General features: G+C 45.2%; 1 protein-coding gene across 1 annotated transcript in view; it reads right to left on the minus strand.

Annotated features, from left to right (window-relative positions):
• Window positions 1–547: 547 nt before the first annotated feature.
• map3k9 (mitogen-activated protein kinase kinase kinase 9) overlaps window positions 548–15,446 on the minus strand; it is a 139,391-nt gene continuing 124,492 nt past the window's right edge. The window contains 3 exon segments of the mRNA XM_069915538.1: window positions 548–1,032; window positions 5,673–6,467; window positions 14,916–15,025. Coding sequence (XP_069771639.1) covers window positions 548–1,032; window positions 5,673–6,467; window positions 14,916–15,025 — 1,390 coding nt within the window.

The raw sequence follows: 15,446 nt of genomic DNA on the forward strand, positions 1-15,446 counted from the left end.
CTTCCACATCTTCATTTTCAGCCTCAACCATTCCCTATTTTGCAGCTTTTGCCATCTGACGAAATTGAAACCAAATGGTACCAAGATTGTAAGACCTCAGCCAAAGATTCATCTGGGGTTATTCATAGGCTATTGGGATATGCATAAATCTCAATTGCTCATGCTTTACGATCTGAAAATGTGAGTATCTTGAAACTTATTTAAACAGGTTAACAGGAGAATATAATTTTTTTTTAATGTGGTAATGAAAGGATCTAGAACTCAGCCTCAAGTTGCCGAGACGTGATTTGAAATAATGTCAGAGTCCACATGAATATGAATACATAGAGATATTTCAATTCCATACAGGAAAAGACAAGATTCTGGAGCGAGATGAATGGACCTGCACAGAATTGAATCAAACAGATTCTGAGTTTATGGATGTTGAATGAAAGTCTGAAGTTCCTTGGAGAATATTTCATGGCATTCAGTTCTAATCAGGCCTTGTACAAAAGTGCATTCCCAGTGCAAATTTCTTTTAGAGGTGCCTGCAAACGTCTGCATGCTGCTACGACCAGAAATTGTGCTCCTGGTCGTAGGTCGCCACCTTATGTGGGTTCAGTTCTGCTCTGCAGAGAGGAAGCGTCCCATCCTGACTCTGGCCTTCCACATCTGCATCCAACAATGTCCGCTGACAGCTCTCAAGCCTTTGTCTGTAAGGCAGAAAGGGAGGGAGCCCTCCACAGTGTCTTTCCTCCACAGTGCCACTACTGCTGAGGCAGGAGTCCAGATTAGATGGTGTTTCAGTACTGGAACTGTTAACTGGGGAGTGGCTATGCATTTTAGTGGGTGACACAATCCACCAGGGATCTAACCGTTGGCGGTTTGCAGATGGGCGAGGCCTTGGTACAAATTCTAGTGTCTTGGGCCTTTCCAGGGTGAAATTTTGCTTCATGCTCCTTCGCCTTGGTGTGGGAGGAAAGACGAGGTTTGGATCAGGCAGTCGAGGAACTTCTGTTGGATCCCTGTTGGGGCTTGGGGTTTTACCTAGTCCTTTAAAAAAAAAGCCACGTTAATCAATCCAACGTTTCCAACTGAGCATTTGCATTGAGATTTCAACTCCCCATTATAAAGCCACAAACTACTAAAATAAAATTACCTGGAAATAGAAAGTTAAAAGAACAGATTTTGTTCGGCATTGAGGTGTGAGTGAAGGGTGAGGATTTTGTTCATGGACTGTGTACGTGGAGCCTGTAATGTCTCAGGACAAGAATAAACTCCAGAGGGTTGTTAACTCAACCTGCGACATCACGGGCACCAGACTTCACTCCATCGAGGACATGTACATGAGGCGAGTCTTAAAAAGGCAGCCTCTATCCCCAAAGACCCCCACCACCCAGCCATGCCCTTTTCACTCTGCTACCATCAAGGAAAAGGTACAGGAGCCTAAAGACGAGCACTCAGTGACACAAGGACAGCTTCTTCCCCGCTGCCATCAGATTCCTGAATGATCAATGAACCAAAGACACTGCCTCACTTTTCGTGTGCTTTTATTGTTTTTATTTTATTTATTTTTTTATAGTAATGTTGTAAGATGGTTATAATATTAATGTTTACATTTTGATGCTGCCACAAAACACCGAATTTCAGGATTTGTTCATGACAATAAATCCTGATTCTGAAGTGGTTGCTTTAACACAGCTTCAAGAGTGATTTAATGCTTTATTTCTTGATCCATACTTTCTTGTGTTTAAGTTTGAGATTTAATGGAAAAATGTGCTAAACATTATAATGGAATGAAAGCTTTGGCTTAAAAATTGAAGGAGGAAGTGAACTTCCAACTGATGAGTTGTAATTGTAATCTGGTAGTTGACATTGAAGTTCTTTTTGTGTTTCCTGAAGTTGGTCCTTCAGCCCTGAGCCTATGTTAACTCTCAGAGCAGACCCTATAATTTCCCCCTCCGACCTTCCCTTCTTAGAGTTGGTACGTTCTGTCCTCAATGGAGGCCTTTCCTTCATCGCCCTTCACTCACACCTCAATGAGTTCCGCGCACACCATAATGGCGAACTCTTCTTCCTCAGTCTCTGTGTTCGCTGCCTATTTTGCCCACAAGGATTCTCCACTCCCTACTGAAGACCCCTTCTCCAACCTAAAGCCTTCTTTCTCCTCTTGGACACCTCATTCTATGTACGTCTCATGCTGACCTACTCCCTACTCTGGATCTTTACATTTCCAACTGCTGCTGTGACATCAACCATCTCAATTTCACCCTCTCCAATTCTAATCGAATTCCCTTGGAACAATCTGCCCTCTGCTCTCTCCTCACCCATCCTCACCTTACTCACAAACCCACAGACAAGGGTGGTGTTGTCGTGGACTGGTGCACAGACTTCTACCTTGCTGAGGCCAATGGAAAGCTCTCAGACATCTTCTCTTCCCCCTTGAATAGGGTTTCTCAACCTCAGGCCACCATCACACCCTCATCACTTCTGATCAACTCTCTCTAACAGCCTCAAACCTCATTGTTTCCCAATCCCGCACTGCCCAGTTTTGCCTCATATCCAAGACCCACAAACCCAATTGTCCCGGTAGACCTATTGTCTCCATGTGCTCCTGCCCCATCGAACTGGCATAATTTTACCTCGACTCCACTTTGTCCCCTGGTCCAATCCCTCCCCACCCTCATCTGTGCTGTCTCATATCCCCTCTATCACTTCAACAACTTCCAGTTCCCTGGACTCGAACACCTAATTTTCAGTATGAATGCCCAATCTTAATACACCTCCATTCCCCATACCAAAGATCTCAAAGCCATTTGTCTCTTTCTCAATGACAGATGGAACCAGTCCCCCTCTACCACCACCCTCCCCTGCCAGGTAAAACTTGTTCTCACCCTCAATAACTTCTTTGACTCATCCCACTTTATCCAGGTCAAAGGGGTAATGGTCATATGGGTCCCGGCTATATCTGCATTTTTGTTGGATATGTAGATTAATCCATGGTGCAAGCTGACAGAGGAAATGCCCCTCAACTCTTCCTCTGCAACACTGACGATTACATTGGTGCTGCCTCGTGCACCCAAGATGAGCTCCTCAACTTTATCCACTTTGCTGCCAACTTTCACCCTGACCTCAAATGCACTTGGGCAGCATGGTTGGTCTCGCCGTTAGTGCAACACCTTTACAGTGCCAGCGACCAGACCGGGGCTCGAGTCCCACGCTGTCTGTAAGGAGTTTGTGCGTTCTCCCCGTGCCTGCGTGGGTTTTCTCCAGGCGCTCCTGTTTCCTTCAAAATGTACTGAGGGGTGTAGGTTAATGGGGTGTAAATTGGGCAGCACGGTCTTGTGGGTCAAAATGGCCTGTTACCGTGCTGTGTGTTTAATTTACATTTAAAATTTAATCTCTGGCATCACTCTTCCCATTCTCAATCTCTCTATCTCCATCTCAGGAGACAAACTCTCAACAGGCATCTTCTATGAACCCTACCAAATCCCACTGATATTTCTTCACACCCTGTCACTTTCTATTAATTTCTCTCAATTTCAACATCTCTTCTGCATCTACCTCCTGGATGAAGTCGTCCGTTCTAGATCATCTGAGGTCCTTTTTCATTAAAAAACCTCACTTCCCTTCCCACATCTCCTCTGTTCCACAAAACTATCCTGGCTCCCTCCAACCCAGATGCAACAAGGACAGGATTCCCTTGTCCTCATCTACCACTCCACCAACCTCCGCATCCAACGTATCATCCACCCACCATGTGATCCCATCACCAAATTCGTCTTCCCCTTTCCACCTTCCGCAGGGACCACTCCCTTGATGGCTCCCTTCATCCCTTCCCACCAATCGGACCTTCGACAACTACCCCTGTGATCACACGCGCCCACACCTTCTAACTCACCACCATTCAGGACCCTAAATTAGGCTTTCCTAGTGAAGCAACACTTCACTTGTGAATCTGCAGGGGTCACCTATTCCATCCAGTACTCCCATTGTGGCACCCTCTGGATTGGGGAGAATGGACGCAGACTGGGAGATTGTTTAGTTGGACCTCCCAGTGGCCAACCATTTCAATTCTGCACCCATTTCCACACCGACATGTCTGTCCATGGTCTCATGCACTGCCCATCTGAAGCAACCTGCAAAGTGCAGGAGCAACACCTAATATTTTGTCTGGGTAACCACCAGCCAGACAGCATCAATATCAACGGACTCTCTCTCTCTCTCTCTCTCTTTTTCTATCTGTCTCCTTTCCTCCAGCTCCCCACCACCTCCCCTCTCCATTCACAGAGTTATCCCCTCCCCCAATCGCTTCCCAGCTTTTTCTCTCTTCAGCCATCCCGTGTTGACCTCCGCCCTCTTGCCTGTTGACCTGTGCTCCTCCACCTGCCCCTTCCACTCTCCTCCCCCTCCCCTTTGAATTCAGACACCCGCCTGCTTTTTGCTCACACCTTGATGAAGTTCTCAGGCTCCGATCACTCATTTACAGTGGGAGCAAGTTAGAGCAGCCAATTAAGTATGCCTTTGGGATGTGGTGGGGGGAGGGGTGTGTGGAACTGGAGCACCCAGAGAAAACCCAAAGGAAGAACATGCAAACTCCACATAAACAGCACCCAAAATTAGGATTAAGCCCAGAAGACTGGAATTGCAAAGACTACTACTGCACTACTAACTGTATCAAGGTTCAGACAGATGTCCTATCCAATCGCAGGATGTGCATGCGGATGACAATGCCCATCACTGCTCCTGGACTGAAGAAGTAATTGTGTATGATTCACACTGCTGCATCTGGCTTCACATCCAGACCAGGATAGCAATTTCCTTTTGCTGAAAGTCATAAGTGACCCAAATGTAGTTTCATGGTAGCCTCTACCGAAACCAGATTTTTCATTTAAATTCCAGATTTTTTTTTATTACACATAAGCGATTAAATCCCCCAAGTCCCTAGTGAGTTTCACCTTCACGTCTCTGGATCAATGATCCAGAACCCTATCTGCTGTCCCAATAACTTAACCTTGCTGGTCAGGAGGAGGGAGATTCTTGTGCTCAGAAGACACCCTAAAAATGTAATCAGACACTATTGTGAAATGGAGTATCCTATCATATTTTCTTAAACATAGAAAGAGGCCATTCAGCCCATTGAATTTATGATCAATTTTTTAGTCACAGGGCCACAGATGTGGATTCAAGGGCATCATCTCTCTGTCCCTCATTGTGAAGGGTTGGCCTCCTTTGAAGCAGAGTGAACAAATATAGACATACAGCATGGTAACACAGGCCATTTCGGGCCATCAGTCCGTGCTGCCCAATTTACACCCCACTTACCTACATCCCCGGTACGTTTTGAATGGCGGGAGGAAACCAAAGCCCCTGGGGAAAACCCATGCAGACATGGAGAGAACATTCAGACTCCTTACAGACAGCGTGGGATTTGAACCCTGGTCCCCATCGCTGGCACTCTAAAGGCACTGCACTAACTGCTACGTCAATTGTGCCGCTCATGATGAAGGAAACCACAAGGAATACAAGAGTCACAAATGCAGGATAGCTATGGATCAGCATAAAAGGTTGGGGCATTGAAAATCCAGTGGAGGTGTGAAATCAGGTAATAGAAACAAGAGTAGGCGAGTGATCCATTTCAGTCATGCAGTCAGTTCAATCACTTTTGTGACATTAATGTGACAGGAACCTACCTGTGGCAATGGAGCCAAAGGTACCATTGGTTGGTGTGGCATTCAGAGATTGAGGAATCTGTTTAATGGCCCCATCAGAAGGAGTCCTTCTATGACCCTGGTGGGCGGTGGTGCTCCCTGTTGTCACATGAGTTGGGGTCAATGACTGTTTTGGATCCCGTTTGAAGCGTTCGATGGTTATGTCTACCAACGGATGATTAGTTATAAACACAGAGCTCTCGTCCATTGAGCCTGGTGTCATGGGCATTTCATACACCACCATCTCATCGCTGTCCGAATGCAGCAAAGACCTAGTGGAATTGCATTCAGAAATGGAAGACAATGAGAGCAGTGTCAAGGAGGAAGATGGATCGAAGGAGGGAATGATGAACTCTTCGTTCTTGAAGATCTGCTGAGATGGAGGGCTGATGCTCCTACGCAATCTGCTGCTGCGCTGGAAAAGTCCCTCCTTCTTTTTCTTCTCTTCCTTGGATTCGGTGACTTCTTGTAAAATCTGGCACTTTCCCAGCTCCAGCAAATCAAAGCCCAATGCCACTGCGGCCAAGGCAGCTCCACAGCCCAGGAGGACCACGTCACACTTCTTCCTTTGCGAGCTGCGCTTAACGCTGTTCGTGGGGGTATGCTGAGGTGTGCTGGTGGCAGAGTTCACTGGAGTGGGGTCCTCAACATTGTCACGAACACCACCCTCGACTTCATCATTACAGTAGAAAGGTAGAGTGAGGTAAGGCTGGTTAGGCAAAGCAGACTGCAGCAACCTGGCATCACAATCTTGACCAGCATTTCCATCTTCACATTCTGCAGTAAAAAAGGAAAGATCTATGAATCTGTGTTGGCTTCATTGTAAAGTATCAGTCAGGACAAGCAGGTACTGCAATCTGGAGCAACGATCTGCTGCAGGAAACCCAGCAGGTCAAGCAGCATCAGTGTGAATGGTCACCATTGTGTTCCGGAACCCTTCTTCATGAGTCTTGATGCATAGTTGAAGCCACAAAAGAGTTTGTCAAATTTTTTTCCAGTTAAAAAAAATTGCACCATTTAAGTGAAGACATGCAGCATGGTAACAGGCCATTTCTGCTCATGAGTCCGTGCCACCAAATTTACACCCAATTAACCTCCACTCCCCAGTACATTTTGAACAGTGGGAGGAAACCAGAGCCCCCCGCAGGGGAAACTCCACGCAGACATGGGGAGAACGTACCAACTCCTTACACACAGCGCGGGATTCGAATCCCGGTCTCAATCGTTGGTGCTGTAAAGGTGTTGTGCTAACCACTACACCAACTGGGCCACCCTATTTCTACCATTTAGATTGTAAGTATACTGTGACTTCTCACTCAGTTAGCACTGCCTCTAGATTTGGACTCGTTTATGAACAGGAAGGGTTTAGAAGGTGTGATATATTATATATATGTTTTTAAATAAGATAGATTGTGGGAGGTTTAGTGTAGATTACCACAAAAAGAGTTACACTTCACATGTCATTTTCAATGCAAGAGCTTTGCTGATAGAGCGATGTCATGTCTACAGTGACTTTACAGAGTCATTGAAGAATGCCTATGGAGACTTCACAAATAGGTGTTAATTAGACTGATGCTGTGGAGTAAATGGACTATGGTTTTTAAAGCAACTTATGGCCAGGCAGAAATGGATTCCGGTGCCGGCATTCTGGCTGAGCTGGTTGTTATAAGAGGGGTCATGTGGTTTTGCAAACAGAGGGAGGGGGGGGGGAGAGAGAGAGAAAACATAAATAGGCTTTCTCTAAGAGAGAGAGCTGAGTTCTGCAGTGGCTTTTGGAAGCTGGTAGAAAACCCCCATTTTGAAAACGGATTGTGTTCTGAGTTCAGCCTGTTGAAAACTCTCATGGTCCATACAAGAGGAAATGGCTGGCTGGAGTGTTTCACCTGAAATAAGGGAAACAAGAGGAAGTCTGTGGTGACCTGGAAGAAGAGATTATCATTTGGAAAACCCATGATGGGGCAAGTTTCATCGGCAAGACATTGAGCTATTGATCGTGGAATGTCGGTTTGTGTGTGTCCATCAAGCAACAAATTCCTCTCTGAAACTGACAAGAACCTTCCTGAGTGGTAACCATTTACCTTTAAGCACCAGAGCCTGGTGAAAATTCATAAATGTTAAATTCTGTACACAGTATAAGAATTGCCTGATACTGGTGAACTCAGAGGAGTGAAAAGTCAGATTGGACTGTGAATTAAAGAACTTTTCTGAACTTACACACATATTACATACATGTGTGCTTAGAATTAGAAAGGGGTTAAGTTAGGTTAATAGTATTAATTTAAAGATTGATCCTGTTTTTATCTTTAAAGAAAATTAAAAGCAACTTTTGTTTAAGTAACCATTGACTTGGTGAATTTCTATTGCTGCTGGGTTTTGGGGTCCTCTCGGCAAGTAACAAAATATATGGACCAAATGCAGGCAGATGGGACTTAACCAAAATGGTAACTTGCCAGCTTAGATGACTTAAGCCAAAGCACCTGTTCCACTCTTTGTTATTAACTCTATAAACTCTTATTGAGGACTGTATAAATTACCAATGAAGCGAGTTATTTTATTTTGAAACCTGTTCAAAAGATGTAAAGATGACTCTTAGACAGACATATGTATGAAAAAATGTAGAGGGTTACGGGGTAGGGAGGGTTTAGTACTTGTATTGGGAAGGAATATATGGGTCGGCACATCATCAAGGGGTAAAAGCCCTGTACTGTGCTGTATCGTTCTATGTTCAATGCTCAAAGCAGAGTTGAAAAACAAAGGATAATGGTCTGATAGGTTTATTAAGCAGGCTATGAGTTGGGAAGAGAAAGCCTGACTAATTTTCTGCACCACCTTTCCCACAAAGTATTGCCATGAATGTTGATTCTACCAAATCTACCAGGGGAGCACACTGTGATTATCCAACTCAGGGTTTGTGTCTGGAACCAGTTACTGAGAGAGATTTGACATTTCGTGTGCACAGTGACTGAGGAGCCAAAGTTTCACATTGCTGGGGCATGACATATCTCATTCGGAATCTACTTTTGTATGAGTTTTTATTATTTCAAAATGCTATCGGCTAAAATAACATTTAAAAAGTGATCAATATTCAGTTTTACAAACACCATGAAGGACGAGGGCAGAAGTGCAGGTTCCTTTTTGAGTCACACATGACATTGATTTGTAAATGAATCTAAATCCTCGGGATCTCCCCTTGACAGCACCATGTGTCTATCTTCAGTGGTTCAAAGCCAGAGTTACCTCCTCAAGAGGGCTTCGGGATGAGAAGTAAACTCCACTTTGCCACTCACACCCACATCCGATGGAAAAAATGGAAGAAATCAGGTTTATTTACCAGCACCCCAGTGAATAAAGCCTCATTCACCACTGATCATGCTTTCTGGGGGCAAGACTCTGGAGGCAGTACCCCAGGACACATTAACCTCACTGGTGAGGCTCACAGGTAAGCACTGGACCATTAATCTGACACTGAAGGACAGGTGGTAATCTTGAAACCATCATTCCAGTGAATGAGAGTTCATTATCATTGTTACGAGCACAGAGGACCCCAAAACCCAGCAGCAATAGATATTCACTGCGACAAATAGTTACTTAAACAGAAGTTGCTTTTAATTATCTTTAAACATGAAAATAGAATCGAACTTTAGCTTATCTATTATTAACAATGTAACCCCCTTCTAATTCTAAGTGCATGTGTGTGTAATGTGTGTGTAAGTTCAGAAAAGTTATTTCGTTCACAGTCTAATCTCACTTCTCATTCCTCCAAGTTCACTAATTACAGGTAATTCTTATACTGTGCACAGAATTTAACATTTATAAAGTTCACCAGGGTTTGGTGCTTGAAAGGTAAATGGTTACCGCTCAGGAAGGTTCTTGTCGGTTTTCAGAGAGAGAATTGTTGTTCCAGGGCATCCACAACTGATTCCTTTTTAATCAGCCACTTCAGTGTCTTGCTGACGAAACTTGCCCCCTCAGGGTTCTCCAAATGATAATCTCTTTCTTTCAGGTCACCACAGAGTTCCTTTTTGTTTCCCTTATTTCAAGAGAAACATTAGACAGCCAGTCCTCTCCTCTTGCATGAACCAGAAGGGCTTTGACCAGGTAGAACTAAGCACTCCCAAACCATCTTCCAAATAGGGTTTCCACAAGCTTGCCAGCTCGTCCTGTTCCAGTCCCAGTGGCTGCTGCTGACTGTAAAGCTGTAGAACTAATCTCTGTCTGTCTGTCTGTCTGTCTCTCTCTCTCTCTCTCTCTCTGAGAGAAAGCCTGTTTGACTCTCTCTGCTCGCAAAACCACATAACCCTTCTAGAACAGCCAGTTCCACTCCAGACACAATGCAGCTCCGACAAGTTCTCTCATCTGTTGCCTTTTTGTAAACAACAATCCATTCGTGAAGTCTCTTGGGCACTCTCCAAAGCTTTTGCAAAGGGTCTGGGGCCCCAACATGTCTAGCATGCCCCAATTTATCTCCCAAAAACACTGTCACACCACAATATGCCAAGGCAGTAAAAGAGAATACCTGCAGGGGATGTAATGAGACACAAGCATTTAGGAAAAAAATTAAAGAAATGGAGATGCTGCTAGATGATCTGAGGCTAATCAGAGAGAGCGAGGAATGTATTGATTCAACACTCAGGGAAGTGCTTACCCCTGGACTGGGGGGGGTCAGGAAAGTGGACTACTGTCAGAAGTGAGGAAAAAGTTGCTAGCTCTGTGGAGAGCACCCCAGTGGCTACAGATCTTAGCAACGAATATACAGTATTGGATGAAGTAGGGGGAGATAACCTGCCAGAGGTAGCGCCAAAGGAGACAGTGGTACGGAAGGAGAAGAAGGGGAACAAGGTGGTCATTGGGGACTCCATCGTTAGGGGAACAGACAGAAGATTCTGCGAACCTGACAAGTGTTCCCGTATGGTGTGTTGCCTCCCAGGAGCCAGGGTACGAGACGTCTCGGATAGGGTTCAGAGTATCCTGGGGGGGGAAGGAGGTCCTGATACACGTGGGCACAAATGACGTAGATAGATTGAAGGAGGAGATCCTGAAGAGAGACTACCGTGAGCTCGGAAGGAGGTTGAGAAGCAGGACCTCCAGGATTGTAATCTCGGGGCTGCTTCCTGTACTGTGCGAGGGTGGGGGCAAGAATAATAAAATCAAGAGGTTAAACGTGTGGCTGAGGGAATGGTGCAGAGTGCAGGGATTCAGGTTCATTGACCATTGGGATCTCTTCTGGGGAAGATGGGACCTATACAGGAGGGATGGTTTACACCTGAATGCAAAGGGGGCCAATATACTAGCAGTTAGGTTTAATAAAGCTGTCAGAGCTGATTTAAACTAATTTGGCAGGGGGAAGGGAACAGGACTGATAGGGAAGTAGATAGGAGAGAGAATATAGGGGTGGTTCCGATAGACGGTGAAACAATAATGAATAAGGGAGCTAAAAGTGATAGGAGAATAAGAACGAATGCACCAAGAACCAAGGTGGAGGGAGAAAGGAGGTATGGCATTAAGGTATTGTGTATGAATACCATTTATTGTATTGTGTATTGTATTGTGTATTGTGTATGTATCCAGCTGCGCTGGATGGGTCACGTCTCCAGAATGGAGGACCATCGCCTTCCCAAGATCGTATTATATGGCGAGCTCTCCACTGGCCACCGTGACAGAGGTGCACCAAAGAAAAGGTACAAGGACTGCCTAAAGAAATCTCTTGGTGCCTGCCACATTGACCACCGCCAGTGGGCTGATAACGCCTCAAACCGTGCATCTTGGCGCCTCACAGTTTGGCGGGCAGCAGCCTCCTTTGAAGAAGACCGCAGAGCCCACCTCACTGACAAAAGGCAAAGGAGGAAAAACCCAACACCCAACCCCAACCAACCAATTTTCCCTTGCAACCGCTGCAATCGTGTCTGCCTGTCCCGCATCGGACTGGTCAGCCACAAACGAGCCTGCAGCTGACGTGGACTTTTTACCCCCTCCATAAATCTTCGTCCGCGAAGCCAAGCCAAAGAAGAAGATGAATGCAAGGAGTGTAAGGAATAAAATGGATGAGCTTGAGGCGCAAATGGCAATGGGAGGTTATGACATTGTCGGAATAACGGAGACATGGCTGCGGGAAGGGCATATTGGGAAATAAATGTTCCAGGGTACACGTCCTTTAGAAAGGACAGAAAGTTAAGAAGAGGAGGTGGGGTAGCTCTGTTGGTAAGAAATGAGATTCAGGCATTTGAAAGGAAGGACATTGAAACAGATGAGGTAGAGTCTGTTTGGATTGAATTAAGAAATTGCAAGGACAAGAGGAATATAATGGGGGTCATTTACAGGCCTCCGAAAAGTAGCTCAGATATCGGTAGTAGTATAAATCAGGAATTAAGAGTGGCATGTCAAAGTGGTAGCAATACGGTAGTTATGGGGGACTTCAACATGAAGGTGGACTGGGATAATCAGACGGGGGCAGGAACACAAGAGAGCGAGTTTATAGAATGTCTACGAGATACTTTCTTGGAACAGCTAGTGGAGGAACCTACCAGGGGGAAGTCGATTCTGGACTGGGTGCTGTGCAGCGACGCAGACTTAATAAGTGACCTTGATGTAGGGGAGCCATTAGGGAATAGTGACCATGGTATGGTTACTTTTAAGCTGCAATTAGAAAGGGAAATGGAAAGGAAGTCGGAAGCATCTGTACTTCAGTTAAATAAAAGGAATTTTGCAGCTATGAGGGAGGAGCTATCCAAAATAAAATGGGAAGATACACTAGCTGGGAGGACAACTGGGGAAAAATGGCAGGTTTTTATGGACATTTTTCACAGGATTCAGGACAAATTTATTCCAAAGTGGAGGAAAGGCTCTAGGAGATGCAAATGGCAGCCCTGGCTAACTAAGGAAATCAAGTGCATTATCAAGTCCAAAGGGAGTAATTATAAGATAGCGAAGCGGTGTGGGAAATTAGAGGATTGGGAAACCTTCAAAGAACATCAGAGGGTAACTAAGAAAGCCATAAGAGACGGGAAAATGAAGTACGAGAGGAAATTAGCAGATAATATTGCGGAGGATAGCAAAAGCTTTTTTAAGTATGTGAAGAGGAAGAAATTGGTTCGGTCTAAAATTGGTCCATTAAGAATGGAAAAGGGTGAAATTATTACCGGAAACAAGGACATGGCAGAGGAATTTAACAAATACTTTGCAACTGTCTTCACCAAGGAAGATATAGGTTATAGTCAGTTAGGGGGTAGTGGTCATGCGGTACCAAGAGACTTGGGGAACTTTACTGGGGAGGTAGGGGATCTAATGGATATCCGGATCCAGAAGCAGGAGGTTATGAGTGAATTGTTGGGACTGAGGGCTGATAAATCCCCAGGGCCTGATGGGCTGCATCCTAGGGTGCTTAAAGAGGTGGCTATGGAAATTGTGGAGGCACTGGTCGACATTTTCCAAAGTTTCATAGATTCCGGGGAGGTCCCTGAGGATTGGAGAGTGACTGATGTGGTGCTGCTTTTTAAGAAAAGAGGGAGGGAGAAAACGGGAAATTATAGACCGTTTAGCCTGACATCAGTGGTGGGGAAGATATTGGAGTCCATCATAAAAGGAGAAATAGCAGAACACTTAGTCAGTAATAATAGTATAAGGGCTAGTCAGCATGGATTCCTTAAGGGTAAGTCATGCTTGACTAACCTTCTGGAATTTTTTTGAGGATGTGACAAAGAGGGTGGACTTGGGAGAGCCAGTGGATGTGGTGTATTTGGACTTCCAGAAGGCCTTTGATAAGGTACCGCACGGGAGTCTAGTGGGCAAGATCAGGGAGCATGGTATTGGAGGTAAGGTGCTGACATGGATAGGAAATTGGTTAAGAGATAGGAAACAAAGGGTTGGAGTGAATGGGTCTTTTTCAGAATGGCAGGATGTGACGAGTGGAGTGCCTCAGGGATCGGTGTTGGGTCCTCAGTTGTTTGTAGTTTATGTTGATGATTTGGATGAGGGGATTGTGAACAACATGAGCAAATTTGCAGATGACACTAAACTGGGTGGCGGTGTGGGGTGTGAGGAGGATGTAAGGAAAATGCAGAGGGACTTGGACAGGCTGGAGGAGTAGGCGGCTAAATGGAAGATGAATTTCAATGTGAACAAATGTGAGGTTATTCATTTTGGGGGAAGTAATAGGAAAGCTGAGTATTATTTAAATGGAGACAAGCTAGGGAGTGGGGAAGTGCAAATGGATCTGGGTGTACTTGTTCACCAGGCTAGCATGCAGGTTCAGAAAGCTGTGAAGAAGGCAAATGGAATGTTGGCTTTCATAAAGAGGGGGTTGGAGTATAGGAACAGAGACGCCCTTCTGCAGTTATACAGGGCCATGGTGAGACCCCATCTGGAGTATTGCATCCAGTTCTGGTCTCCAAACTTGAGGAAGGACATACTAGCTATAGAGGGTGTGCAGCGCAGATTTACAAGGTTAGTTCCAGGGATGGCAGGGTTGTTATATGCAGCAAGGCTAGAAAAACTGGACTTGTATCCATTGGAGTTTAGAAGGATGAGGGGGGACATGATTGAGGTATATAAAATCATCAGGGGGATAGACAAGGTGAAGTCTGATTACTTGTTCCCAATGATGGGGGAGACGAGGACTAGAAGGCATAGTTTAAGAATACAGGGTAGGCCCTTTAGGATGGAGATGAGAAAGCATTTTTTTACCCAGAGAAGTGTGAATCTGTGGAATGCTCTGCCACAGAGGGTGGTAGAGGCGGATTCGCTGACTATGTTCAAAAGAGAGTTAGATAAGACTCTTGTGGGTAACGGAGTTAAGGGTTATGAGGATAAGGCTGGAAAGGGGTACTGATGGTAATGATCAGCCATGATCTAAAATGGCGGTGCTGGCCCGACGGGCCAAATGGCCTACTCCAGCTCCTATTGTCTATTGTCTATTGTCTATTGAAAATAAGTAACTTTATAGATAAATATTTACAGTTGCAGGGAGTTTAAAAAAGTGACATTTCAGTGGTGCAGAAAGATCTTTTGGTGGTGTTCATGGTGAGGGTGAGGATATTACAGGGAGTGTCAGACTCTGATAACTGTCTATGGATCCTCAAGGTGATGGACCTCAAGTTTCAGCAGTTACCATCTGAAGAGCGAGAGAAACCTTGGAAGTGGGTGATTGCTAACTTCCTCATGTAAATAATCCAAGGTGAACAGTAGAGTTCAGTACTGTAGTACCTGGAGAACATTGCACAAAGCCCATACCTATTTCGATGAGGCTGGTGAAACCTGGAACCGTAGCAGCCCGATGATATTTCCCCAGATTGGGAGAACTGGATGACCACTCTTTGCTTCCATTGACCAGGTGTTTCAGGCTTGGGGTGGGGAAGGAAAAGAACAGAGTCATTGTCAGCAGACCCGCAATGTGTTCGGACACGCTCGATAGAGCTCTTGTTTGTTTCAAAGAGAGGCAATTGTCGCAGCCTTGGCACATATACCCAACTCCCTCAGTTTTTCAAAGTCAGGTGTTAGACTTGCTGTCTGGTTCCATGAAGCTTATCGGCAGTGCTGAACCAGTCAAGCGAGGGGGCTGCTTGGTGGCAAACTGCTTTGAGCTTTTCTCACTTCGTGCAGCTTGGAAATGTGCAGTGACGGAATCCTGCCCTGTTATATGCTGCTATTACCTGAACATGGTCAGACAAACTAGGACATGGTAACAATTAAACACAGATTATCCATATATAAAACAATCAGAAAAACAGGACTATTTTAATCCACTCAGTCTTCTTTACTAAT

This window comes from Narcine bancroftii, chromosome 2 (assembly GCF_036971445.1).
Source record: "Narcine bancroftii isolate sNarBan1 chromosome 2, sNarBan1.hap1, whole genome shotgun sequence".
NCBI lineage: Eukaryota > Metazoa > Chordata > Chondrichthyes > Torpediniformes > Narcinidae > Narcine > Narcine bancroftii.